Source organism: Tachypleus tridentatus, chromosome 13 (genome assembly GCF_004210375.1).
Source record: "Tachypleus tridentatus isolate NWPU-2018 chromosome 13, ASM421037v1, whole genome shotgun sequence".
NCBI lineage: Eukaryota > Metazoa > Arthropoda > Merostomata > Xiphosura > Limulidae > Tachypleus > Tachypleus tridentatus.
In genome coordinates, this window is record NC_134837.1 from 107,818,526 (window position 1) to 107,845,389 (window position 26,864).

The 26,864-nt window shown below is 34.1% G+C and overlaps 1 protein-coding gene across 1 annotated transcript in view; it reads left to right on the forward strand.

Moving 5' to 3' along the window:
* LOC143239108 (protein Wnt-16-like) overlaps window positions 1-26,864 on the forward strand; it is a 71,671-nt gene that overhangs the window by 40,577 nt on the left and 4,230 nt on the right. Inside the window, exon 3 of the mRNA XM_076479939.1 lies at window positions 1,695-1,984. Within this exon, the coding sequence (XP_076336054.1) occupies window positions 1,695-1,984 (290 nt within the window). The remainder of the gene's footprint in view (window positions 1-1,694; window positions 1,985-26,864) is intronic.

Here is a 26,864-nt window from a genome sequence, read left to right on the forward strand (position 1 = left end):
GATTAGTTTTGTCAAATTTAAGGCCGAGAGTTGATCTTATGTGAGAGAAAGTGCGTAGATTAGACGAAGACAAAATATTCAAAATAGTGGTTAAAAAGGCAGAGAACTTCCAAGCTTTCGCTTGCTTGTGAGTGAAAAGTATGACGTTGTAAATACATCTTGTTGAAAGGTGCGTAACTTTGAAAGTTAATACCATTATAACACCCCCACAGCTGAAAGTGCGAGCATGTTTGGTGCGATAGGGATTCGAACCCGCGACCCTCAGATTAGGCGTCGAATGCTTTAACCCACCTGGCCATGCCGGGCCGGAAACAACATCAACCGCTGTCTCAAAGTTTGATATCTTGATTTTCAACATTAGCTTCTTTGTACATTTGAAACTGTCACTCGCGAGCTTCCATCCTTCTTCTAACACGTTTTCTTCTTTGTAAAACCTTGTAGCTTAACGCTGGCTGTGCATTCAGCTATTCTCGTTTCGCAGTTACATGTCAAACAGCAACAATAGAGAGTTTGTAAAAGACAACATCTAAGAAAGACAGTTTACCATTATTTACATGTGTTTCTTACTAATCTCTGATGTATATGTGTTCGTGCGAAAACTCAGCGTACTGCTCAGTATTAGACAAAACAGTTTGTAGCCCCTCTTGTACATTGTTCTGGTTGTTCTTGCAAAAGATATATAGAGGGTAAAGAAATGCTTCAGACTTTTAACAATACCAAGCTGTTTATCTGTCTTTATTACTAGAAACCCGGTTGTTTGCAGTTCTGAAGTCCCTGGTTGGTTTATGATAATGGTCCCAGGTTGTAACTACGCGAAGAAATCACGCTCCCGGTGGTCGAAGAACCAAAAATCCGAGCGTGACAGATACAGACGGCCGAGAAATCCGAGAGGAGCTGCTGAGGGTTACAAAAATAATCGAATCCGAGAAAATGTCGCACGTGAAGTGTGACGAATTCTTTGAGCCATCTAAACTGCCCCTGTCCTGCGATTTGTCAAGCCAATGTAGGACAACCATTTCTCTAACAAATTTGGAAAAGGCATTTTTTACTGTCCTTCCCTACCCCTAATGCAAGCTTTTGTGACAGCGCACAGTTAAGAACGCGGCAAAATAAGGAATAGTTATGGAAGAGAATGTTAATTTCTTACAGCTTTTGCATGGCGTTGATGTGTCCATTTGTATGAAATGCACATCAGTAGATTTGAAAATCATTGTCTCGGTTTCTACCTTTATTAAAGTTCTAGCTCTACAGGACAGTACAACACTCTTGTAACTTCCATAGATTCAGTAACTAAATGGTGTAAATGTTTGTTTATCGTCAAATGAAAAATTACACAATGGGCCAGCTGTGCTGGGCCCACCACAGTTATCGAAACCCAGTTTTTGGCGTTATAGATCTATAGTTTTATTTCTGAGTCCCCTGGTGAAACAGTGATAAGTATCGGAACTTACACGATTAAAATTCCGGGTTCATTTCTCCGCGGTAAACACAGCAGCTAGCCCCATTTTCTTTCCTCTGAAACGAAAACAAACTTACCACTGAGCCACTAGTGTAATTAATTCAACATTTAAACACGCATTTTAAGTTTTATGATTGTTTCGTTTTGTCACTAGCTACCGACTTTGAAATGTAGAGTAATTCGGGATGCACATACAGTTTTCCTAACTGATATATATGTATTGTTTCGTCTACAGGTAGTAGAGAAACGGCTTTTATCCACGGCATCCTGAGCGCAGGTGTCGTCCATGGTCTGACCGAGGCTTGTAGTGCGGGAAACCTAACAATGTGTTCATGTGACCGCTCTCTGGAAGGTTTGTCCACACCCGAGGGCTGGAAGTGGGGCGGCTGCTCTGACAACGTGCAATTTGGAACCATATTTGCCAGGCATTTTGTAGACGCTCCAGAAAAGGAATCTCGTAAAAGCAACAGAAAACGAGATGTTAGAGATATGATGAACCTACACAATAACAATGCCGGCCGACTTGTAAGTATTGTACTTTATTGGTTACTTATTTGTATTTGTAGAACATTCCTATATCATTTATTTTTGTGTTAATCTGTGAAACATCTTTGTATATGTGCAAGTATCTATTTCCAAACACTTCTACTTTGAACGCTTACGATCTTTTATTACAGCAAATTATGCATTAATTTTTATTCTTGTTGTACATTCTACACATCTATTTTATTTATAACAGAACTCTCCCACTTTTATTTTTGTACATTAAATATATACTTATTATCCATAGTAGAATAATTCCATTATTTTGGCGGGGGTTTTGTGTTGGGATACTTGACAATTTAAATCATTTATCACTAAAATCATCTGCGACAGTGTCTTATAGTTTGGCAAAAATATTTCGTAAATAAGAATTCTGGTAATCTTTGGTGAATGTAAAACAAACCTGTCTATAAATTCCTTGAATGCGACAGCGATAGAAGTACGAAACTTTTATATTTCTTACACACTCTGGCAAAAAATAATCTGTAATCATAATTCTAAGTATATTTAGTAAATGGAAAACAAATTTGTCCGTAACTCTTCAGTAGATCCATTTATGACTTACATTTGCAGAACCGTTATAATGCATAATTTAATACATGCACTATATTTTGTACTTTTTCTTCAATTTAATTATCATTACTTATTATTAATTATTATTGCCGTTATAATGCAAAAATAATTTATTTAACGAAGTTACGAACGTTAATTATTATGCACGTGCTCTAATGTTATTAATGCAAGATTTAGAGTTTGCTTTCAGGGAACCTCCCTAAGAATGTTTTCGCGAAGTACCCGGACTCCCATAATAATTTGGTAAACATTTTTATATTTTTGCAAGCCTCATAGTCGAGACGCTTTATTTGGCACCGTTTAGAAATTAATGAGTCCAGAATTCATAAAAAGGAGTTTTCGGAATATTCTTGGTTTCTCCAAGATGTGGGGGAGTTTTAACGTTCGTGCAAACCTCGGGACCACGACGATTCGTTTTGGTATCATTTAGAATTCAGTGTGACAGTAATTCAGGAGGAGCTACGTAAAACACACTGAGACACTCATACATACGCTAATGAAGTAGTTCGTTGTTGCAAGTGCGAACCTGACGCCACCAGCAACAATATCAGCATCTATGTATGTGGTTCAAGCAAATTTTCAACCATTTCACAAAGCATGCCGCGATGGATAGAGTTACGGCTTATTTCACAGTCCTTTCTTCGTACAGGAAGGTTATTAACGGTCTTAAAACTAAATGGCACAACATTAAAAAAAAAAAGAACACTCGATGTTTTAACATAAATGAAGAATTCAACGGGCAAGTGCTTAAAGCGTCCATGAGCATCACAAAACCCCAAAGACATTCAAATATAAAAGACGCCCTCATCTACAAAATGAAGGCTGTGGTTACAAAAGATAATCTTTCGAACCAAAACACCATTGTGATGAAGGTGGAAATATCTTCTGATACCGTTAATATGATAATAAACAAGTTTAGTAAGGGGTCACAAGCCAATCTTTCAGAAGTTATACCAATAAATCATCGGCTGTTTCTATGAGAAAGATGACTAAATCACTTACATATTTGTCAATGAACCTTTGAGCCTTTATTCTATTTAAACATGATTGTGAAAGTCAGCTTCCACCTACAGGGGTGACTTTCTTAGGGAAGTTTGTCCGAATGTGTCGTTTACGCAGGAATGTAACAAATAAGATGTGTTAAGTGGCTTCAAATACCTTCACTTGGTATAAAAACAGTGTGATGAAAAGCCTGACTGACTAATGCAAGGTACCTAAAGAAAGACAAAACTTCAACATAAAGACACTACTGGACTTACTATAATTTGTACTGCGCGTAACATTTTATTAATATAATGGAGTGAATGAGCAAATTACTCCATAACATGAAACATGGAATGTTTCTTACCTGTCGAGAAACTTGACAAGCTACAAATTTTCAACCTATATGAGTTATTATATACTGCACCTTGACATGAATAGACCTTTCATCCAATGTGAGTCCATTGCCCGATTTAATAAACAAATAATACACATACATTTAAATTCATTTGTCACCTCAACGTGTTTGTATCCAACAAACAACGTCTGTCTGTTATATGTAGGATATAACGAAATGACATCTCACTTCCATCCAACCTTCCTCGTTTTCAGATTAAAGTTATACATCTACATCCAAGATTGACGTCTTTTACAGAAGCTATTTTACAATAGAAAATTGTGTTCATAACAGTGTGTTAACCGAAGTAACAAACTGCGCTCGATCGAGAATAAAACAGATAGTTTCAAGGGAAGCGCGAAACCTGTAACATTATTCTTATAACGTAGGATTAACCATCAATGTGCGTTACAGTTCAATAGATTTACAAGGAAAATCTATGTAGATTCCTCTCAATTAAGCTAATCTAGATAAACGTTAAAACCAGTCAGTCACTAAAATATGGTTTGATGTCAATTAAAACTACGGTTACAGGAACATGAACTGTGTAATGAGAGTCACAGCTCACGAAATATTTCATTGGTATAACGAACAATACATAGTATGAGACAAACAGACAGATATGCTTCATCTTTTAACTGATGCTAAAACCGATTTAATACAATTATAACAAAGTAGCTCGGGATAATCCGATATTTGTATCTATACCGGATTGATCACCTTACCTCTTGAGCTAAAAGAATAGCCCCCTAAATGTTGTTGATAAGACACTTTTTAACTGGCCGCTATGATTAATTAATTAAAACTACTGGTTCAAAAAAAATTTAACGTTTTAAGAAATAACTAACTATATATTCTCTGGAAACGTAAAAGAATGTATAGTGGTTACTAAGTCATTCTAAAGCTGAATATTAACGTATGGTACTGTAATATTTCTAGTAAGACCCGCCATCTAGCTACCACGTTCATGTATCAAATAAGCATGTCACGTCCCAATACTTTCTTAATTTGTGTTACCATACTCATGTGTTAAATAAAACAACTACGTCAAAATACTTTCTTTACTTGAACTATCATTTTCATGTATCAAATAAATATATTACGTCCCAATACTTTCTTTAAATGCTTACGTTTCAAATAATTGTATCATGCCCCAATTCATCACGCGAACTATAATGTTTATGTTTTACTACCTTCTGCATGGCATGGCCAGGTGGTTAAGGGTCTTGAGTTTTACTCCCCCTCACACCAAACACTGTAGGGGCGTTATAATGTTACAGTCAATCCCACTATTCGTTGGTAAAAGAATAGCCCAAGAGTTGGCGGTGGGTTGTGATGACTAGCTGCCTTTTCTCTAGTCTTACACTGCTATATTAGGGACGGCTAGCGCAGATAGTCCTCGAGTAGTTTTGTGCGAAATTCAAAACAATTCAAACTAATTACTTCCTTCTTCATTTTTACTACCAAACCGGTTAAAATACTTTAAAGTTTATTCATAAAACAATGGACATTAAATACATTTTTTGTTTAACTTTAACATTTCTTTCATTAATATGATCTTATTTTATTCTGAAAGAAACCAGTTTCAATTTAAACCTATAGCGCTCTTGAGAAATTATTGGGGAAAAAGTATAGATAGTAACGAAAAGAAATGGATGAAGCATTATTAACATTTTCGATTTTGAGAAAAAGTTAACATATAATTTCAGATAACTTGAATACAGAATTACTTCAAAATTGTAAAGCCCACTATGTATCTTTTAAATGAGACAGGAGTGCAAGTTTTGATTGTGAATTCTGTACTGTGGTTTGCCTTATAAGCTTACCTAGTGAACTGAAAAGTTGCATAAAGCTGTATAAAGGAGTATCTGTACTCTGCCCACCACGGGTATCGACACCCGGTTTCTAGCGCTATAAGTCCTCCGACATACCACTGTGCCATTCGGGGGCGAACTTAAAATAGGTTTCATCTTTCAAACTTTCAGAATTAGTTTGGCTATAAAAGAGTTTCCTGAGACATTACATGGTTTGTTCTCATTTCACATTCGTGAAAACAATGTTAGGAATTATTCCAAGTGTGGAAAATGGATTTTAAATAACTGTCATTATTCTGTAGCTCGCAGGAAATGAAATGTACTGTCGTTCCCGCTATATGTCTTGTCTGGCTTTGGGACCCTGCAAGCTACTTCAAATAGAATCATTTACGGACCTCTAGTGAAATTACTTAATATCTATAATAACCAGGATAGTATAACAGAATGGTACGGTACCAGTTTCTTTTTTTCAGATGTCTGACTTCACTGTTATTTTATAACTTAATTGAAATAGCGGGCTGTTACTAAGATTTTTCCCTCTGGAAATGTGCATTTTTATAGTTGTTTCTATACCAACAGTAACTGCGTTACTGAATATCAGACAAAAAAAAAAACTGACTTTCTCAGATTAGTTTCTTTTTACTATTATTATTATAATAACAGACTGGAAAAGAAAATTATTCGGAGAACGCACTCGTGCAAAACCTTTGATAATTCTTGAAATTAAATCACGTGTAGGTAGGCAATAATTTTATACAAAAAATATGTAATACTTTAACCTGTATTTGTAAGGCCGGAAACCTGTAGCTTCCCTTAACGAACCATTCAGGTTGCATTCGTTTTAACATTCAGAGCTTACAAAATTACAAGGTTTATGTATAAGAATACGTAATGATATTCTGTCACGCACTTAGAAACAAGAATCTATCATTTAAATCAGTTTTTAAGACAAAGTGTGGAACTTGTTTTACTTTCTGTCCCTGTTCATCTTTTTACTTTTGTATTTATAAAAACCGAGGACGTAATTCTGATTTCCGTTTACAATACATTTAGTTGTAGTACTTATCATAGGCCTGGAGTGGCCAGGTGGGTTAAGGCGTTCGACTCGTAATCCGAGGGTCGCGGATTCGAATCCCCGTCGCACCAAACATGCTCGCCCTTTCAGCCGTCGGGGCGCTATAATGTTACGTTCAATCCCACTGTTCGTTGGTAAAAGAGTAGCCCAAGAGTTGGCGATGGGTGGTGATGACTAGCTGTCTTCCCTCTAGTCTTACACTGCTAAATTAAGGATGGTTAGCGCAGATAGTCCTCGTGAAACTTAGCGCGAAATTCAGAAACAAAAAAAAAACTAGTACTTGTTTTCTTTGTTCTTGTTGAATAGATGGTGTATCTGTTAAATCTAGGCTGCATATTCTACTAGGTATAAATTAAACGGCAAAGTCAAATACTCCAGAGTTTATAAATACGTATTCCTAATTTATAACTACCACCAAAAGAAAAAAAAATAAACAGTCATCAGAACGCGCTACGTACGTAACTACTCCTAAACGAATATTGGAATTGATTGTCTTCTTATAGCACACTCAAGGCTGAAAGTGCGTAATATGTTCAATGGTGTATCAAGGCTCGAACCTTATACCTTTCAGTTTTTAACCAAGTAAGCTAAACATTAGGTTACGTCAGATATTATTTGAAAAAATTAGTATTTTTATAAATGGATGCCCTCTCCATGTAACTTACAGTTTATAAAACTAAAAATCAGCGTTATACATCCACGGTTGACAGAGCACATTTTAGCTTCGTGCTTAACAAAAAAAAAGTCTAAATAGATATTTAACGCATTTTGAAGATGGATTTTAATTTACATATACAATTTAGCACAAAATCATGTTTGTGGTAATTAGGGTATACCTACCTTATACAGGAAATCTAAATATTCATAAGGTAAAGGTAATCATTTTAAATGGTGCTTTCTCTCAAAATATCCAAACAAATGATCATCACAAAATAACTTTATGTATACAAAAGAGGACACAACCCACTCAACATAACTTAGGAGGGAATTCTTCACAAATGGGACATTGATGTTCCGCATTTCCGCGCAACCGCACAAAAGACCATATTAATATACACTAAAAGAAAATACCACGCAACTCATTTGTGTAAAGACAACATTAATAGAGTTGAAGCCATATATTAACATGTATAAAGAAATATCGGTACATAAAAAAGCTATGTAAGGCTCGCTACTGAACTTGAAAAAAGATTTTTTTTTAATTTAACGAGAGCTATCTGTGCTAGCTGTCCCTAATTTAGCAGTGTAAGACTAGAGAAAAAGCAGTTATTCATCACCACCTACCGCCAACTCTCGGGCCACTCTTTTACCAACGAATAGTAGGATTGACTGTCGCATTAGAACGCCCACACGGCTAAATGGGCGAACATGTTTGGTCCGATGGGGATTCGAACCTGCGACCCTCAGATTTCGAGTTGAGCGCACTAACCACCAGGCCATGCCGTGCCCCTTGGAAAACATAACAAAATAAGACAGGGATGGAAGTAGACATATCACTTGATCAGCTAACGATCACAAAGTAGACTAAGCCGTCTCGATTTTAAATGGAGAATAAAATTATTACTAGTTTTCCCATATCGTCTATCTAAAGAATGGTGTTTGAATAGAACCTCATCTCTCTTCGTTATAACTTTAGTTAACTTTAGAATATTACTTTCATAACTATTCTGCAACAGAGTAATATTTTACAATTTGAAATGCTGTTTCTATTTGTTTTGCCAGTGAGTAAGCCAAAACTTTGAGATTGTATTTTAATATCTGTTAAATATGTACTCATACATATTGATGTCTGATCTGTAATTACTCAATAGTAAACTTGTGCTATATCGTCTGAAAACATTTCTGAAGTGAATCTTTGTCAATGTCTTCAGTCTTATTTTATTGTTCTTATCACGAGTAAGTATTAATACGAATATTATAAAATATTTTTGTTGTTTTTTTCACTTTTAATTAATTCGCTACCCAATATTTCTAATTTTTATCGTGATTCAAAGAAGATACGTAAACACGTAATTCAAAAAGTATTAGAACCAACCACTTAAGACTTTAAATTCATACATATTTCTAGACATATCTAAGTGCATATATGTTTTTTTATTTAAAAATGTGTTACTTTCTAGACTGCGTTTTGTTATTGTAGCCTCTGGCTAAGTCCCCGTACTACAGACTACTTCTGTGTTCACATGGGCTTGTTTAACTTAATGTCATAGAAATTCTCCTTCTGTGATCGTCTGTTTGGTATTTTCTCATGGGAATACAGGGCTTTCTTAAAACTTTTTTTAAAAAAAAACTTAAATAAGGTAGAGTTATCCAAGTGCAGTAGTGTAACTACTGAAAGATGTATTTGTTCTAGATCTGTTTTGTAATTAGGTGCATGTTTTTCCTTATTTAGCAGTGTTTTGTTTTCAGTCCTTAACACTAAAATATTTTGTTTCTATATTTTTTTAGTTTATTTAGCCTCCGCTAGTTTATTTTTGTGTTAACTGTTAACGTATTTAGTTAAAATTGTGCACTTCTATATTGGTGTCGCACTTGAGATAACTGTTAACCTCACCATTTCATAAAAACTTTAAAATATATATATGTTGTATGATGAACGCAGCTGAAGAGATGTCATAGATACTTCTACAAATCAATATGAGTTTAGGGAGAAGTGTCTTTCTCGCATATGTTACTTGGAATGATTGTCGTTGTAGCGAATCTATAAATTACGAAATATTGAACTTAGATTCCTTCCTGTGATTTGAAAGCTCAACATAAAATCATCATTTCTGTGCTTGTCCTGTATAAAAAATTAGGAAAGCTATCCTAACCCAAAAACTAGTGAGAAGTCACAAAGAAGTTGGCAGTAAACTATTATGAATAGAGTTATTTTATTAGTTCACTTGTGATTGCGTGTGTGTTTGTTTTTCTTTTTATCCATATTCGATTTATTTTCTACGTAAACATTTCTTGAACCTACATTTTTTTGTTGAAACTTTTAGCTATCAGTTGGAATCAGTGAAGCTCAATACCATACATATTCGTGTTAATATCGAAGTTTAACTTTCGGTTTAAAGATAAACTTCAACGATAATCGATGTCCCTAGAGTAAAAATCACTTGCCCATTTTGTAGTACTGGAAATGAGAACATTTCTGCGTTGTTTTCTGAAATCTAACCAAAATCTCATTTTTTGTTTAAAAATATATACAAAATTTTAATCTTTCCATTGAAGGTTATTTAAGTTTGATAATCATTAGCACTTTTTTAAGTTCTAACCTGTTATGTTGTCATCAGCTAAGCCTTCTTTTACTTGTTACTTGTGATATTTTACTGTTTGCCTGTTCACTCTTCCTTCTTTGAATGTCATGTACAGAGTCTGTGACTGAACCCACTGAGTCACGTATATCTTCTATTATTTGAATTATTCACAATGTTTATCTAGTAGTCTTATATATCATAATCACATTTTCAGTATACAGCAATTATGATTTTTTTACTTTTCTAACGTTCATCATTAATAAACTAAATTTGGATTTCTTCTTTTGGCTCAGCTAGGTCAGGTGGCTGAGGCATTCGACTTACACTCTGATGGTTGAGCGTTCGCATCCTCGTCACATCAGTTATGCTCGCCCCTTCAGCAGTTATAATGTGACAGTCAATTTCACTATTCGTTGGTTAAAGAATAGCTCAAAGTTGGCGGTAGTTAGTGATGACTAGCTGCCTTCCCTCTTTCTTTTACTTTAATAAGCTACAAGTTTTAAAATAATAACATTCACAAATCTAAGTATTCTGTCTGAGAAAAGCATTCCTATCTTGTAAGACTGAATCCGTCATTTCAGTTTTGAAAACATACTGACCTTAAGAGATTAAATCGATGGATTCAAAGATCGTGTTGTACTTATTATCATTTTTAAAATGTTTCTGTTAAGATTTGCTGTTTTACTTCCCGTTACTTTTCTTATTTCAATCATACATGTAGGCCCAAGGATACATTACTATACTTTACTAGATGCTATTAGTTTAATGGAAGTATTTTTAAAACTGGTTCACTCACGCTGGTATCACCCTGAAAAAAAATAATCCAGCGACGCCTAATGCATTCATGCAGTGATATTTTTTTCAAAGATTGTAACAATAAAAGGCTTTCACTTGCAATGACAGGGTGACTAGCAGGAAATGAGAGCAAAAGGAGTGCAGACCTGTAGAATAACATGAAATTGAATAAGATGGCGACCCCCCAGTAGACGCATATTGGACAAGATGATGAATGTTGAACAAGGACAGTTGCTATTCTTTGAGGCAAAGAGATCGCGTGTCCCGTGACGTTACAGTTTCACAGCATGTTGCTAAAGAGTGAATAGTCTTATAAGGTGACACCAGAATGCGCCCATGATGTTGGAATCGATTGATCTGTAACCACGTCATAATGCACTTTTACTTCGATTACAAAATTTGTAGGTGCGACTAGTTATTTTGCTTGATTAAACAAATGTTTCAATGTATTTCATACTAATCTTATTTAGATGTGATATACTTACATGCATTTATGATGTTTGACTAGTATGATATTCACATGTAGCAGTTTGAGCTGTGATGATGTGGTTAAACACAATAATGAAGAAATACTAGAGGCGACTTGAATTAAATGTTTTAGAAAAATTTGTTAAAAATGTGGAAATCAGATCATAGTATCTATTTAAGTAGAAGCATGGTAGGGATTAGATAAAGTATAAAAAGAACAGAGGTAGCAAGGTTAGACTTTGAAAGACAAGATTTAAATTTGATCATAAGTAAACTATCGTCCATGTTAGGGTTATAATTATGTGAGAAAATGATTCAATACTTGATAATATTAAGTTATTTCAAACATTTGTTGATTAGGTTGAGTTGATGGTCTTTGTGGTTGCTCTGAAACATGAGGAGTAATAAGAATGAATGATAACGCGTTAATTATGTCCTTTATCATATCTCTGTTACTACAATGAGCATGATATGCTAATAACACAAACAAGGAAATCTAAGACGAGGTATCATACATGTAAGATTAAACACAAAATAAGCTGTTTGTATTGAGTTCAAAATTAATATAATTAACCATTAAAGTGTTATTATTGGTACATCAACAAAGAAAGTAAATGGTTCAGTCTATAGAAAAGTATATAATGTATATTTAAGAACTGCCGGGCAGTTTTCAAAATGTAAACATTGTTAACTTCCATAAATCTTATTGTAATTTCATTGATGTTTAGGTTGGAAAAGTTCTGTTGTTGTTGTTCTACGAGAATAATTTTATATATATGTATGTACTAAACTTTAAATCTAATAATTTTCTCTTGAAGCATAAAGTAGAAACATTTTGTAACGTGAAAGAGTTAATATACTCGTTTTTCTGAACGTTGAAAATCAGTGATGCACAAACTTCGTTTGACATTAGTTAGTCTTAATTAATGTGTAGTGAACATGAAATATGTTATTCATAACGCATATTTTATAATGATAAACTCAGTGCGTTAAATACGATATATATTAATCGTGGTTTTTAAACTGTATTATATCATAGGGATTTGTAAGTACACAAGACAAGCTCTGATAAACCACCTTGGCTGCCTGTCACGTTAACATATCGTAGAAATATATAAAGGTCTGTATGGAGGTTGTCACTAAAACATTTCAAATAAAACGAACAAAGATCAACCATAACTTATTAACTGCTAAGTATTTCGTTGACTGACCTTTATATGAAACAGCTAAGACTGACACTGCTATGTTAGTGAAATAATTTGATATATTTATTTTTACCTATATAAAATAAATAATCTCGTTTTTATTATATACGAAATGTCTGTTCAGATAATTTTTATGTTGTACTTATTGAAATGCAAACACTAATTTTGCAGTGTAAGACTAGAGGGCAGGCAGCTAGTCATCACTACCCACCGCCAACTCTTGGGCTACTCTTTTACCAACGAATAGTGGGATTGACCGTCACTTAATAACGCCCCCACGACTGAAAGGGCGAGCATGTTTGGTGTGACAGGGATTCAAACCCGCAACCCTGAGATTGCGAATCGAGTGCCTTAATTACCTGGCCATGTTACACCCTTCTGCAAATTAGTTGAAATAAATTGTCATTTTACAATATTTTCAGCATGGCGGCCGGTGTAGGCTCGCTGGACCCGCTGATTTCCTTTAATAGTCATTTTTTCACACAGACGGCGTCATTAGCTGTGTTTTGCAGTACGGTCGATCTATTTTTGGGATATATGACGGAATTTTGAAAAATATTACGTTATTCGAAATTGCGTTAGAATGGTATATCGCATTATTGCATGGCTGACTTTAGCATGATTAAATTAGTACAAGTTACGTCATGAACTAGTTGATAGTGCTTCTGTCAGTAAGTAATTTTTAAGCAGTTGAACAAAGTTTATAAATCTCAAATATTGGGTATGGATTTTTATGTCTTAGCACAAAAATATATATTTACCTATTGTCTCAAGCATAGAGAAGACAAAATGTTTTAGTGAAGAGATTGAAACTGTGATGGTAAATAAAACGAAAGAGATAAGTTTTACTATGTATTTATCCCTGTGATTATATAATATAAAAATCTGTTCGTGAAAAGTTAACATAAACGATTAGCTTTCTTCTACAGCGAGTCATTTGTTTGTTTGTTTTAGAGTAAAGTCATTGTGGGCTATCTGCTCTGTCCACCACGGGAAATCGAACTGTGGATGGTTAGCATTGTAAAATCGTAAACTTTATAGAAAGCCATAGAAGAAGAATTTTCATATAGAATTAAATAACTTGAGGGTAAAATCAGGCGTAAAAGAAAGAAAGCCTGACTATGTAGGGCATATCAGACTCAATACTTGTTAAAAATCGTTTTACCTATTTTTCGTTTCAACATTCGTTACTACTATTAGGTTACATGGTTCGAGAAAAATTCTAAGCTTTGAATGCTTTGTGTACGATTTAACTTAAAACAGTCATTTTCACGACTATGTAAGTCATGAATGAATCAGCTCAGATCTGTTTATGTCACGTGATTAGTTTTATGCTGTAGTAAATAACATTTCTGTATCAAAATGTCATATGTATAGATTAAGAAGAGTTTATACAATAAACACAATCACGTATATTGAGAGAGTTAAACTTTACAAGAACAATATTCAATGTTCCATTCTACCTTTAAATCTACTTCTTCCATCATCGATTTTGATGGCTGTGATTATATCTGCTATCGCTAATCATCAAAATTGTCAGTCACGAGCTCTTGACAAACTATCCACAGAGTGTACGTAGATTTACAGTGTGCAGTTTAACTCTCTATCTGAGGGTAAACCAGTAGTGACTAAAAAACCAAACAAATTATTTTGATCTTTTTACATTCTATGCACCATATACATAAAGTCCTTACTACGTCTTGGTCAGCACAAGACCGTTTGTTTCTTGCTGCAGTGGTACAAGTCTGGCCACATTTTGTCCAGTGTTGGAACAACCTTCCAACTGTCACATATAAAACAGTTTTTTTTGTATCGTTGTTTTAATGCAACCATTTTTCATGTTTCTTTAAAAGGTTAATTTTTTTGTGTAAATTATCGTGTGTACATTTTATTGCAACTTGTTAATCATTTTCTGAGGATCTGGATCCTGGATGACCAGTGTTCGAGCTTTGGCGAGGTAGAATGCTCTTTATGTATTTCTCATTCTCTTGTAGTAACACCAATCTTCTCTTTATGACAATATTAGCTCTGTTATAGACAACTGTATTTAACGTTTGTATAACAATATTATTTCTCTAAAACGGCTGTGTCATAAACCTCAAGTCATAAGCATATCATGGTGGGTTTGCGCTATCGACTTGTCGCGACTTCACCACGAACCAAACGTATGTGTTGGCTAAACATGCACATGACACCTCTTACGTATTATGTAACATCCTATTAGACTTTGTGGTCTTCCTTCATTGAGAATATAGGAATAATTCCTCGTGATGGAAACCTTTACCGTATCATAAAAAAAAAGAAACAACATAAAAAGGTTTCCATCACGAGGTACACTCTTTCATGCTGCCTTTCTGGTGACACTGCAATAAACCTAAAGGCTTATAATGCTTAAATTCGGGGTTCAATTCCAATCAGTTGCGCAAATTTTCGCTGAAAAATAAACATTCGAGTCTAAGCCATCCCCAGCATCTTGATAAATTATTCGTCCATATGGGGCATTACAACCTTTAATTTTGTTAATATAGCGCTGAGATGATGGACACACATCTAAGTGTGACAAGCACGACTCGGTGAAATTATCATTCATCGAAGAAAATCCAACTGTACAAAATCACCACCGATAAAAACTGCAGTTCAATAATGAGTTAAAGGCTATAGATGTTTGTTTAATGTATACTGTGTACAAAATGTTCGTTCTTTTGATAAAATTATATGTGCATCTCTAGAATACGAGAAATCACTAGCCTTTATTTAATTTTGGAATTTCTGTAATCCATAAATTCCGGTGAGCTTCTTATGTTTATATTCGGATATATTCGTTTTAAAACTATTCAGATTTCGAACAAATCAAGTAAATGAGTTATTGTTGTTATGATGACAAACGTATGGATAAAGAGAATGCGGCGTCACTAACATCCGGAGAACAATTTTATTTTCAAAATTAGTTGGGAAAAGTGTACAAAAGAATAAAAGGTAATTTAATTCACTTTTTCTCTTAACCTAACTGAAAATGTTGCAATATAAAATCTTAACTATAACCATCATAACACATTCGATCTTTCACTAATCGCTATATAAAAATATATTGTTTGGAACACGCCTTTAGCAAAAAAAACTCCGAAAACCTTCCTTATCGAGAAAGGCAAAGCATGGCCAAGTGGTTAAGGTACTCGACTCGTAATCTGAGGGTCGTGGGTTCGAATCCCCGTCGCGCCAAGCATGCTTGCCCTTTCAACCGTGGGGGCGTTATAATGTTGCGGTCAATCCCACTATTCGTTGGTAGAAGAGTAGCCCAAGAGTTGGCGGTGGGTGGTGACGACAAGCTGCCTTCCCTCTAGTCTTACACTGCTAAATTAGGGACGGCTAGCACAGATAGCCCTCGAGTAGCTTTGTGCGAAATTCAAAAACAAAACAAACAAACACAGCATAGATAGCCCATTGTGTAGTTTTGCACTACACAAACAACGAACAAACAGACAAAAACATCCAGTATTTAAAATAACATCGTATTCATGGACTACCAAACAGCCCCTTTCTAAAAACAATTACACTTTGTAACCATCTCTGCTGACAACAAAATCTGAATTTGGGGTTTCGGGAAAAGGATTCATTCGAACAATTATTGCAGAGTTAAATTGTTGATGAGCTACACGTTTCAAAGGTATTTTTGTGCTAAGAGTGATGTGGCACAGATTGTTTATATATATATATGTAGAGAGAGAGAATATTAATAGTAAACAGTCAAGTAAAATAAAGGTAAAGAACAGGATGGGTAATGGGTGGTGGTTGGGAGTTCTTCTGGTTAGTTTAGATAATTGGTTGGGACCCTCTATACTAGTATAATTTGTCTACTGGGTTACTAATTAGTAATGACTTACCATTATAATGGGTGCTGGAATACTAGCTTCAGTAAGTAAGTTTATTTAACTTACTTACTTGCCCCAATTGGTAATACCTTATTACTTTCTTTATTATTCATTTTATTTTTTCTTATTTTTTTGGACAGCAGTCACCTTCTCACAACTGTCTGCAAGCAGTGATGGGTGATATAGATGTGGGACGTTGTGGGCTTGAGCACCAACATCTCGCTCTGCTAAGTTTTATTTCTATTCTTTTGATTATTTTATTATTCTTCATATGAGACTAGCGAACAGAAGTTAAGATTGATAGATGGTGTATCCCCACCGTAATGTGGGTCCTACTTCTGCAGTCTCCTCCATAACCTAGGTTAATTTTATATCCCTCATTATAGCCTATATACCCTGGGGATCTTTTCGATTAGTGCAGCGTTTTTATTTTTGTTTGGGTTTATTTTTGTTTATAACAATATATATGCAAATATGTAATGTGATATGGAGTTTAAAATATTTACTTGCAAATGAAATGGTGAAAAATAAACAAATTGAAGGGTAAATAATCACACAACACATTTTTCTGTTCGCTTCATCTAATCATGGTCCCTTTAAAAACAAGTTAAGCCAGAGGCTGATTGTCACAAAAATCAAATAACGTAAAGGTATATCCCTTAACTCTCAGCCTTGGTTATATCTATCATAGCCTTATGTGTTGTTTGTGTTACCAAGTGTAGTAATTTAGTTTTCTCGGCTGGATATGTATTATTATAAATCAGCCTAATGATGCTATTGAGACTGTGTGCGATAACTGATCTGTGTAGAGTTTTTGACTTTGATTAGAGAGTTCTAGAATAATCAACTAATATCGTTAAAAATGTGTTATATATGGAGAAGCGTGCCGAGGGCTTGCGGCTGTTGGAAAGAAAACATTAAAGTAACCCAGTTTGGGAATTGCCACGAAAACGTGAAGGCAGGTGAACGTGACCAAGGAAACAGTTCGCAACGTAATCACGGGTGTTATCAGCAAAACTTATAAAAAAGCCTCTTTTTTATTGAGTTTGTAAGACTAAAAGTTATCCAAGTGAGTCACCAGAAACTGTAAAGAATAATAAAAAAAAACTACATATATAATATGACAGTGTGCCACCAGTCTTGACAATTGAGATAAAAACCTTCGCTCGCGTCAAGTAATAATTTTCGATTCTGCTGGTAATGTGTTAAATAATGTTATTTCAACGGAAATACAATGGGTAGTAAACAGTTTACACTGTATAAGAACAGTCACAAGTGCCACTTAGAACATTGCTTCGTATACAATGTTTCATTAGCTACTGCGTACAAACCATTCTATACAAATGATGAGCTGATGAAATCATTTCCACGAATGCCACAGATCAATGAATTAAATAAATGGGTGCATATCCATTCACCACAACAGAACTTAAGCACCAATAAAACAGTAAGAAAAAACAAGGAAATATTTATGGAAAAATAAACAAGCCTACACTTGTCCAAATTTAGGTGTGAGGGAGAGTTTTAGAACCAAAACGTTCAAAATTAAACAATTATATAGATTCAGACACATTGGAAAGTCCAGAAATAAGGTTTTCAAAAAGAATCTTTTACAATGATTCAGGTTTAGAGATGAAACAATTTTTTTAAAATTAGATGTTCACTTAAATACATAAATCCTAAGTAAAAAACACATACATGATTTTTATATTGTCGCATTTATATAAGTTAGAATTATTGTCAAAAACAAATGTAGAATGTTAATCTAATGCCTAATGTTGAATAAAAATTGTTAAACAGTCTCGTGTAGTACAGACAGTACAGCAACATTTACAGTTACAACGATTGACATATACATATGCAAGCGTAGTTCTATGACAGTACTTGAAGTCAAAAACTAGTGTATGGGTGTTCCGTAAATGATGTTTATCTATTTTTAAACAAAAAGAATCGATATCCCACTTTTCATGCAACAATACATGTCAAGTACATAAAAGTATTAATACTGAAAAGAAAGACTTGCTGTTTTCAAGCACTCTATGGATATGAAATTAAATGGGAAAGATTCTATCTATGTATTTCCCTTTACTGGGCAGATGGTTAAGGCAGTCGACTCGTAATCCGAGGATCGCGGGTTCGAATCTCCGTCACGTCAAACATGCTCGTCCTTTCAGCCGTGAGGATATTAAATGTGACGGTCAGTCCCACTATTTCTTGGTAAAAGAGTAGCCCAAGAGTTGACGGTGGGTGGCGATGACTAGCTGCCTTCTTTCTAGTCCTACACTGCTAAATTAAGGACGGCTTGCGCAAATGACCCTCGTTTAGCTTTGCGCGAAATTCAAAATCAAACCAAACCCTTTACTAATAAACATTGCGTATGTATTTACTTTTTTTTCCAAATTTTTCTTGAGTGGTTCAGTCTGAAGCTCTCAGGTATTGGTAATACCTAAAAACTATAAAAATTGAACATCAATAGTTAGGTGAAATTATTTACTTTTATTATAATACTGTATCAGTGAGGTTTTTTTGTTTTAATTTCGCGCAAAGCTACTGGAGGGCTATCTGCGCTAGCCGTTCCTAAATTAGCACTGTAAGATTAGAGGGAAAACTGCTCTTTTACCAGCGAATAGTGGGATTGACCATCACATTATAACGCTCCCACGGCTAAAATGGCGCATATGTTTGGTGCGACGGCGATTCGAACCCGCGACCCTAGGATTAAGAGTCGAATGCTTTAACCCACCTGACAATGCCGGGCCCTGAGAATTCCAAATCAATATTTATTACAGAATTTGACCACTTTTTTAATAAATGTAGAGCTTCGGGACAGACTATGTTACACGATTTTTTCATTTGGTACCAAGATGAGAAGGTTCTTGCTACTTGGATTAAACACACAGCTACATAATTAGCTATATGTGCTCTGCCCACCACGGGTATCGAAACTCGGTTTCTAGCAGCGTGAGTCTATTGACATACCTCTGTGGAGCTATGAGAAAAATATGGACTTTGTAGGTTGAGGTCAAAAACTTTGAATGATTGTTCTTTTACCTTGAAAATAGTTGCTTAGTAAAAACGAACAAATATTTAAATATAATCATTTCATGCGTTTTTTTTATTGTTATCACAAAACCTATTGTTTTATATTATTGGTGAAAATTATAATATGAATTATAACATCTTTATATGTGGTTTCATTTTTTAATGTAAAATAATAAGAGTTTTGCAACAGCAGGTGTTTTTTTTAATGTTATACAGGATAAAACCTGATCACTTTTTCAGCCCACGATCACTCTCTCAGCTAGCCAAACTACTCAACTTAGTTAAGCATAATGGAAAATATCGCAAACCTTTTTGTGGTACTATTCCCGAGTCAGTGTTTCCTCCCCTCTAACGTTTTGGTGAAACTCACAACTTCACCGCTGGTTCAAAAAATATTTCTATGAATTAACTGAAGAAAAATTTGAGTCATTCGTATCTCCTTCAATTTTCATTTTTGCTTGAAATCAGGTCAAATATGCTTTTTCGTTGCACGGTAGTAACGACTTTTATTTTTAAAAAATTTGATCAATTTGAAACTCAGAAATACGAAAGAACAAATATTTAAATACAATCATTTTCGCCAATAACATGAATTGTAACACCATTATACTTATTGTTGTTTTTCTAACATATTATTATTCCCTATCAATTTGTTGTACAAGCGACAGATGGCAGCATATACATCTCTCCTTTTATGGTTTAAGGGATATAGAGCAAAATTATATGCCAAAATGTTTTGAGATAGATGTAATACCCAGGTACACACCCTATGAATTTTCTTAGCACGCGTGAAAATTTTCAGGTCTCTAGGTTTTTTTCTTTTAGAACTATGGCGCTGACACACACTGTGTGTGTGTTTTTCTTATAGCAAAGCCACATCGGGCTATCTGCTTAGCCCACCGAGGGGAATCGAACCCCTGATTTTAGCGTTGTAAATCCGGAGACATACCGCTGTACTAGCGGGGGGCGACACACACACTCAACGACTGTTCTATTAATATGAATTTAATGTTCTCTAACGTTATTGGTTAGGCAATTTAGACTGTTCAATATATCTAATTTTATTATAATTTATTCGTATTATTGTACTGTTATTATCGAAATTATTTTGCATAATTAACTTATTATACATATATTTATGCTTAACCTAGATTCCGTAAGTTACTCGTATCTCGTGAGATATTACTGAAATTATAGCCGAAAATACCGTTAACAACAAGGTTACTCAACTGATAAAACGTTGCATTCTAATCTTTATAAGTAAAAACGTAAGAAAAGTACAGTTAATTATCAGTTTGACTTTGTAATTTAGCTGAAAATAGGTAAGTTGATTTGCTTGGAAATTGGTATTAAATAGTTTAAAATCTGAACAAATTAAAATGGCGGGAAACTAGTTGTTGGTGAATTTTTTCAGCCTCTAGAAAAAAGGTATCGATCAGAGGATAACACAACAGAGACATCTATCGAGCATAGAATGTTTTTTCTTTCGGGTTTTACCCCTTCATGATATAATACTTGATTGGTTTGTTTTGTTTTGAAATATACATTACCAAGTTTATTTTAACACATCTTTGTTTGCTTTTTTTAATTTTGTGCAAAGCTACACGAGGGCTATCTGCGCTAGCCGCCCCTAATTTAGCAATGTAAGACTGGAAGGAAGGCAGCTAGTCATCACCACCCACCGCCAACTCTTGGGCTACTCTTTTACCAACGAATAGTGGGATTGATCTTCACATAATAATGTCCCCACGGCTGAACGGGCGAGAATGTTTGGTGTGACGGTGATTCAAACCTGCGACCCTCCGATTACGAGTCGAGTGCCTTAACCACCTGTCCATGTCGGGCCATAATACTCGATAAAATCACATCAAAATATTAGTACAATAAAGCTTAATATTCTTTATTTAGAATTATGAGTGTTCTGGAGAATAACAAATATAATGAAAAGTTATTTAATAACAGTTGATACATAAAGTAAGTTTTATGAGTGTCCGACAAACTACACAAAATATTTCGTCCGTGTTTATTAATAAATTAAACATTTGTTTTAATTTTAAATAATATTTTAGAAACTAATCTTTAAAAAGTTTGAAATCAATCGAATATTCGTAAGTACGCATAAATACGTCAAGCTATTTCAAATAAACACATTATATACATAATTTCAGTGTTTATTACCAGTTCTTTCAAATATCTTCATTAACGAATTCATCCTGCAGAATGACTAACAAAAGCTCGGTTAACATACATGTTTCTTCTACATATACCACTACATTTAAATGTACAAAAAATAAAAAGCAAAAGAAAGACATCTCAAGCAACCAAGAGACCAGTCACTTTTTACTTATTTATTTTTGTTGTGTTACTAAGCAATTGTCAGGTACGTATGCAGAATATTTGAAAGAGCGATTTTTAATTTGTAAGATCAAAAGCTAAGTACAATCGGCACGTCAAAGCTATGGATGTCTGAGGACATCCCATACCCAGAAGAGGTGTAAAAAATAAATGCTACGAAATTAAATCTGAAAGCAATTTTCCATGAAATAAGGGTTAAACGTTGTATGACGTTTCACATAAACATCCAATGAAAAGTCGACAAATCATCATTCTGTTATTACACTGGTTGGAGAACCAGACTAAATTAGCCTAAATATATATGTTTTATTGTAGTGAATCATTGTACTGTATACATGTAGAGCAATTATTAATTATTAAAATATATTACTGATTTAAACAACTCTGTATAACAATAGTGTATTAGCTATTTCAGGCACTGGCTATCATATACGTACCTGTATATTCTACTGAAATAACACGTTTATATGTTCCATTTTTCACGGGCGCTTTTTCATAACTAACTTACATTCACTTTCAATGTTGATAGTAGTGTCATAATAATTATGTATTAAAATTAGAGCGTTTACTTGTTCTTCGGTTTATGCTTACCGAGGACCAGATGTCGAACGTTCACATGTGTGGCAAAAAGTTGCAATCACATAGATATTTGGTAGATTAACACACGCTTTGAAGTAGTCAGCCAGTATCTGTGGCCTGCCCTGGAGAGGTGTATAAAAATTAATTCAAAAGATTCCAGTATTTTTAGATAAGTCATAGCATTTTGTTTTAAGTGAGTATTATTGCATAAGAATATTTATTATTGCGTGCAATGTTCTAGACTTATGTTGGGGTGTGAATACTCATTGAAAGACTATTATTTAAATTATACTGGGGTGTGAATACTCGTTGAAAGATTATTATTTAGATCTAGACTGCGTGATTGTGATTTTAGTAATAAATAGGGTATAGTAGCGATTTTTTAAGTGAAATTATCATAAACTGCATTGTAATAATATAGCAGACAAGAATAACTCTCTTGTCAATTACATTCTAAAATAATTGAACCAATCTGTATAGATTTTGACGAAAAAGACAATGATTTAAAAGTCTGGGTACAGTTATGATAACTGAAAGTTATAGTGGTGATTTTAAGGTGAAATTACCAGTTATTTTAATGTGATAACATAGCACGAAGAATAATTTGTTTTGCCAAATTGTGTTCTAAAGTAACTGAATCAACTTGTGTGGACTTTGACAAAAAAGGGACACTTATTTAAAGCTCTGAATACAACTGTGATAAACAGTAATGTAAGGAATATTTATGTATACATTTGCTTTGTTTTGATGCATTATTTTAAAACAAGTGGACTGAGTTATTGCTTGTTTATTGTTGAAATTGATCGCCAACAAGTCAAAGAAACCTACTGTAAAGAATCCGGCCCACAGAACTGACAGTAGAAATACGATTACGACTTCCTATTACAAAATATCATCAAAAACTATTGCATGTGATTACACTATGTAACAAAATTTTTACTTTTTCTTGTTCCTGGGCAAAAAGTGTTATTTCCCAGTTGTTTATGTCTAAAATACATGGAAAAGATATATTTTTCTCTTCAAACTTTGCTTTTGTGACCTGGGAGCGAATAACGAAAACACTATGGGAGACTATATTTGGGGGCTGATACGTGAAAGTGATTTACATTACAGTCGCAAATCCCAAAAAACTACTCACTTCTAAACATTTTTATTCATTTTTGAATAACTTTAGTATAAATACATGTAAATCTTGATTCATATGTTGTTTTATTCAGACCTTACGTAAATGAAAATGTACAAATTTGCCCGTTTTTACATAGAAAATAAGTTAATTTTTTTAAATTTCATTATCCAGATCACAAAAGCAAGGTTTGAATGGAATAATGGCCATTTTCTGTACTTTTACAACATAAGCAATTAAGAAATAACACGTACTATTTAGAAACAAAATTTGTATTACATAGTGTTATTTCAAGCCATAAAAGGCTAATACTTCATTAGTAGAATAGAGACGATATAAAATATGTTAAATACTATAAATAGCTACGTCATAACAATGTGTAAAATTAGGGGATTCGGCTGAAACCCCTTGACCCCACCCCTCGCACGTGCGTGAATTATTTATCGTCGGCACTGGATAAAACATGCTCACTTACGGGAATTTTCTAGTAATCTAGTAACTTCAGATTAAACACAATCGTTTTATAACGTTCTTTAAACATTGGTAAACAGACAAAAAAATCGAAATTTTCAAATAATATAAAACTGTATATTAAAAAGCTAAATTGTATTCTTGTCCGCTAACTCCTCACAAACCATTTGACCAATCAACACCAAACTTAGCAAGTGACTCCTACGGCCTCTAGAGGTAACGAGAAGAGATATTCCCACCATTATTCCCATAAAAATAGTTTATTCAGTAACCTAAACTCATTTTTAGATTTTATTTCGGTTTATGACTTCGTGACACGCTCCTTTTACTTAGCAACAAAACAATCACAACTGTGCTGTTAGGACAACAGTGCTGTTCATATTGAACGTATAATGCACATGTTAATTTGTAATGTATCTTTATTTTCTCTGTTTTTAACAACTTCGATGATATAAAAGCAAACGATTTAATTTAGAAACTTCTTGTTAAAATAGTATTAGAAAGTTTCCAATCAATCAATCAAAGAACTACATCACTATTCCAGACAAAAGTGGCAACTTACGGATACAGAAGAGCTAATTGAAAAGTTGTTGTTTAATATTTATCAAACTGTTAAAGTTTGTGTAAAAGAGCAATTATTGCCAAGAAACATTTAGTATCTGAGCTCATTAGCTTCCTCCACTTTAGTGTTACATCAATAGAATTGGCTTTAAATTCTAGGATGATGTAAAAAACTCATCTAAAATGTCCCAGCTAGTGTTGAATGACCCCAAATGTTATTCTAAACTATTGATCGTGTGACAGAGGTTGCAATGTTTTCTCTCTTTCTGGTCCAGCAAATGCGCTAAGCATGTCACACCTGGTCCATGGAAGAAATTCCAATAATGCTGTACATATATGTCTTCCAAGAACAGCAGATGGTTTTGTAATGTTGACAAGCTTGACAAATGATTTGGATCCACGTCTTATAAATATCTTGCTGTTAGTCTCCAAACTTAAAGCTAAGCAGATGATTTTTTTAAATGCGTCTTCAGTGATTTAAAAAACAGAACAAATTATTTTACAAATAATGTAACGCATTACATGTGTGCGTTACATGCAGAAGACATATATCATCCTCGTCTTGACTAGATACAAAACCTTAATGTTCTTGCCAACATCTTCATGTAAGTTCGATCCAAGTATCACCACGTGTAACACACATAGTTTTGTTTCTAACTTCTTTCTCCGTTGTTGTTCTTTTGAGCTCCCTGTTAGAAAAGCTGTCAGTTTGCTCTTGCTCTCTGTAAATGTCAACAGAGATCTCCTTTTTTTCTCTTTTTTTTTTTTTGTAGCCTAGCATGATCCTAATGAAGCTAACTCATTCAATGCCATAATGAATATACTCAGCAGATTTTACAGAATGACCTCTATACACAGTAAAAACCACATAAAGTCTGTTACTTTCCTGGCCAGTACACATGGTCAGAAAGTTCACTGAATGTACTATTCTCTCCCTTAGGTTTCTGTTTACGTTTCGTAATAGAAGATGGATAAGGGACATCCTCTGTTTCAAAATGTTGTTGATTTATAAAGACTAAAATAAACGTGCATTTCATTATTTTTAGATGACATATACAAAATAATTAATTAGAAACAGTCCACGAGCCAGACCAGATCTAACTACAAATTCATTAAATAGATGAGCATGTGCATGTACCTATACTTGAAAATGCAGTAACAATCATAATTATTTTGGCTGAAGATTTATTTGTTAATTGTCAAGATATATTTTTCACATATGCTTTGTAGTTAAATGTGCTCCTCGGAACAAAATACAAAAATGTGTCTTAACTTTCAGTGGTATTTAGCGAAGTAACGACCATTTTCAATGATGGCCGTCAAAAAACAACCCTATTGAACTGTAGATCCCAAAATGTATAGAACTTTCGACAAAATTATCGTGCGTTTTCGTCAAACAAGTATTGTTAATTCCTACACTTTCAAGAATTCTCTACAAGTCTCGTGAACAAGCGGGACTAGCGCAATACGTAGTCAACAATATACATCACAGGCAAGAAACGAAAAACCATACGAAAAAAGTCGAAGCCGTTTTATAATAAACGTATAACGATAAATCCGTTACAAGAGCTATAAATGAAAATATCACTATTAATTTTGTTTTGCTGTTAAAGTTATACAGTCATCATAAGTGCACAATCTCCAGCCATTATACTTTTGCTAACGTTCGTGAAATTTCATTTTAGAAACAGAGTCAGATTCGTTTTTATAAATACACAGATCTAAAGTGGATGAGTCTAAATTAGTTATTATTTCCCAAACACTTAGAATTCACCTAAGCTCCAAGACCTGACCTCCTCCTTTGCAATATTGTTGGATAAAACCTCTTCATCCTCATAGGTTCTAAGAACCCACAAGTGAAAGCAAATGATAATGAATTAAAATTATATATCCACACGAAATCTGCCAATCAAATATCGACGAGGCTTTTTGTTAAATACCACGGATTGTCAAGCCGGCTGGAATACGGCAAACACACTAGTGGTTCAGGTTATATATATATATATATATCATCAGCATTGCAGAACAATAACTGCTTGGGTGTGAATCAGATTAAGAAAGTATATTGTGTCGAAAAACATTGGAGACGGTCCCTGCAACTGTTTTTATGGATTTTATAAATAAACATATCCTCTTATAGCTGTTGTTCAAGATCTCAACTGAGAGCTTATTGGGGGGGGGGGTATTCTAGAAGTTTTTTCAACTCTGTTCATGTACTAACATGTAGCTGTTTAACCTTGACTTTTATTTTTCTTCGGTAAACTTTTACCTGTTCAATGTTAATTTACTTACTTTTAACTCCATTTCAAACT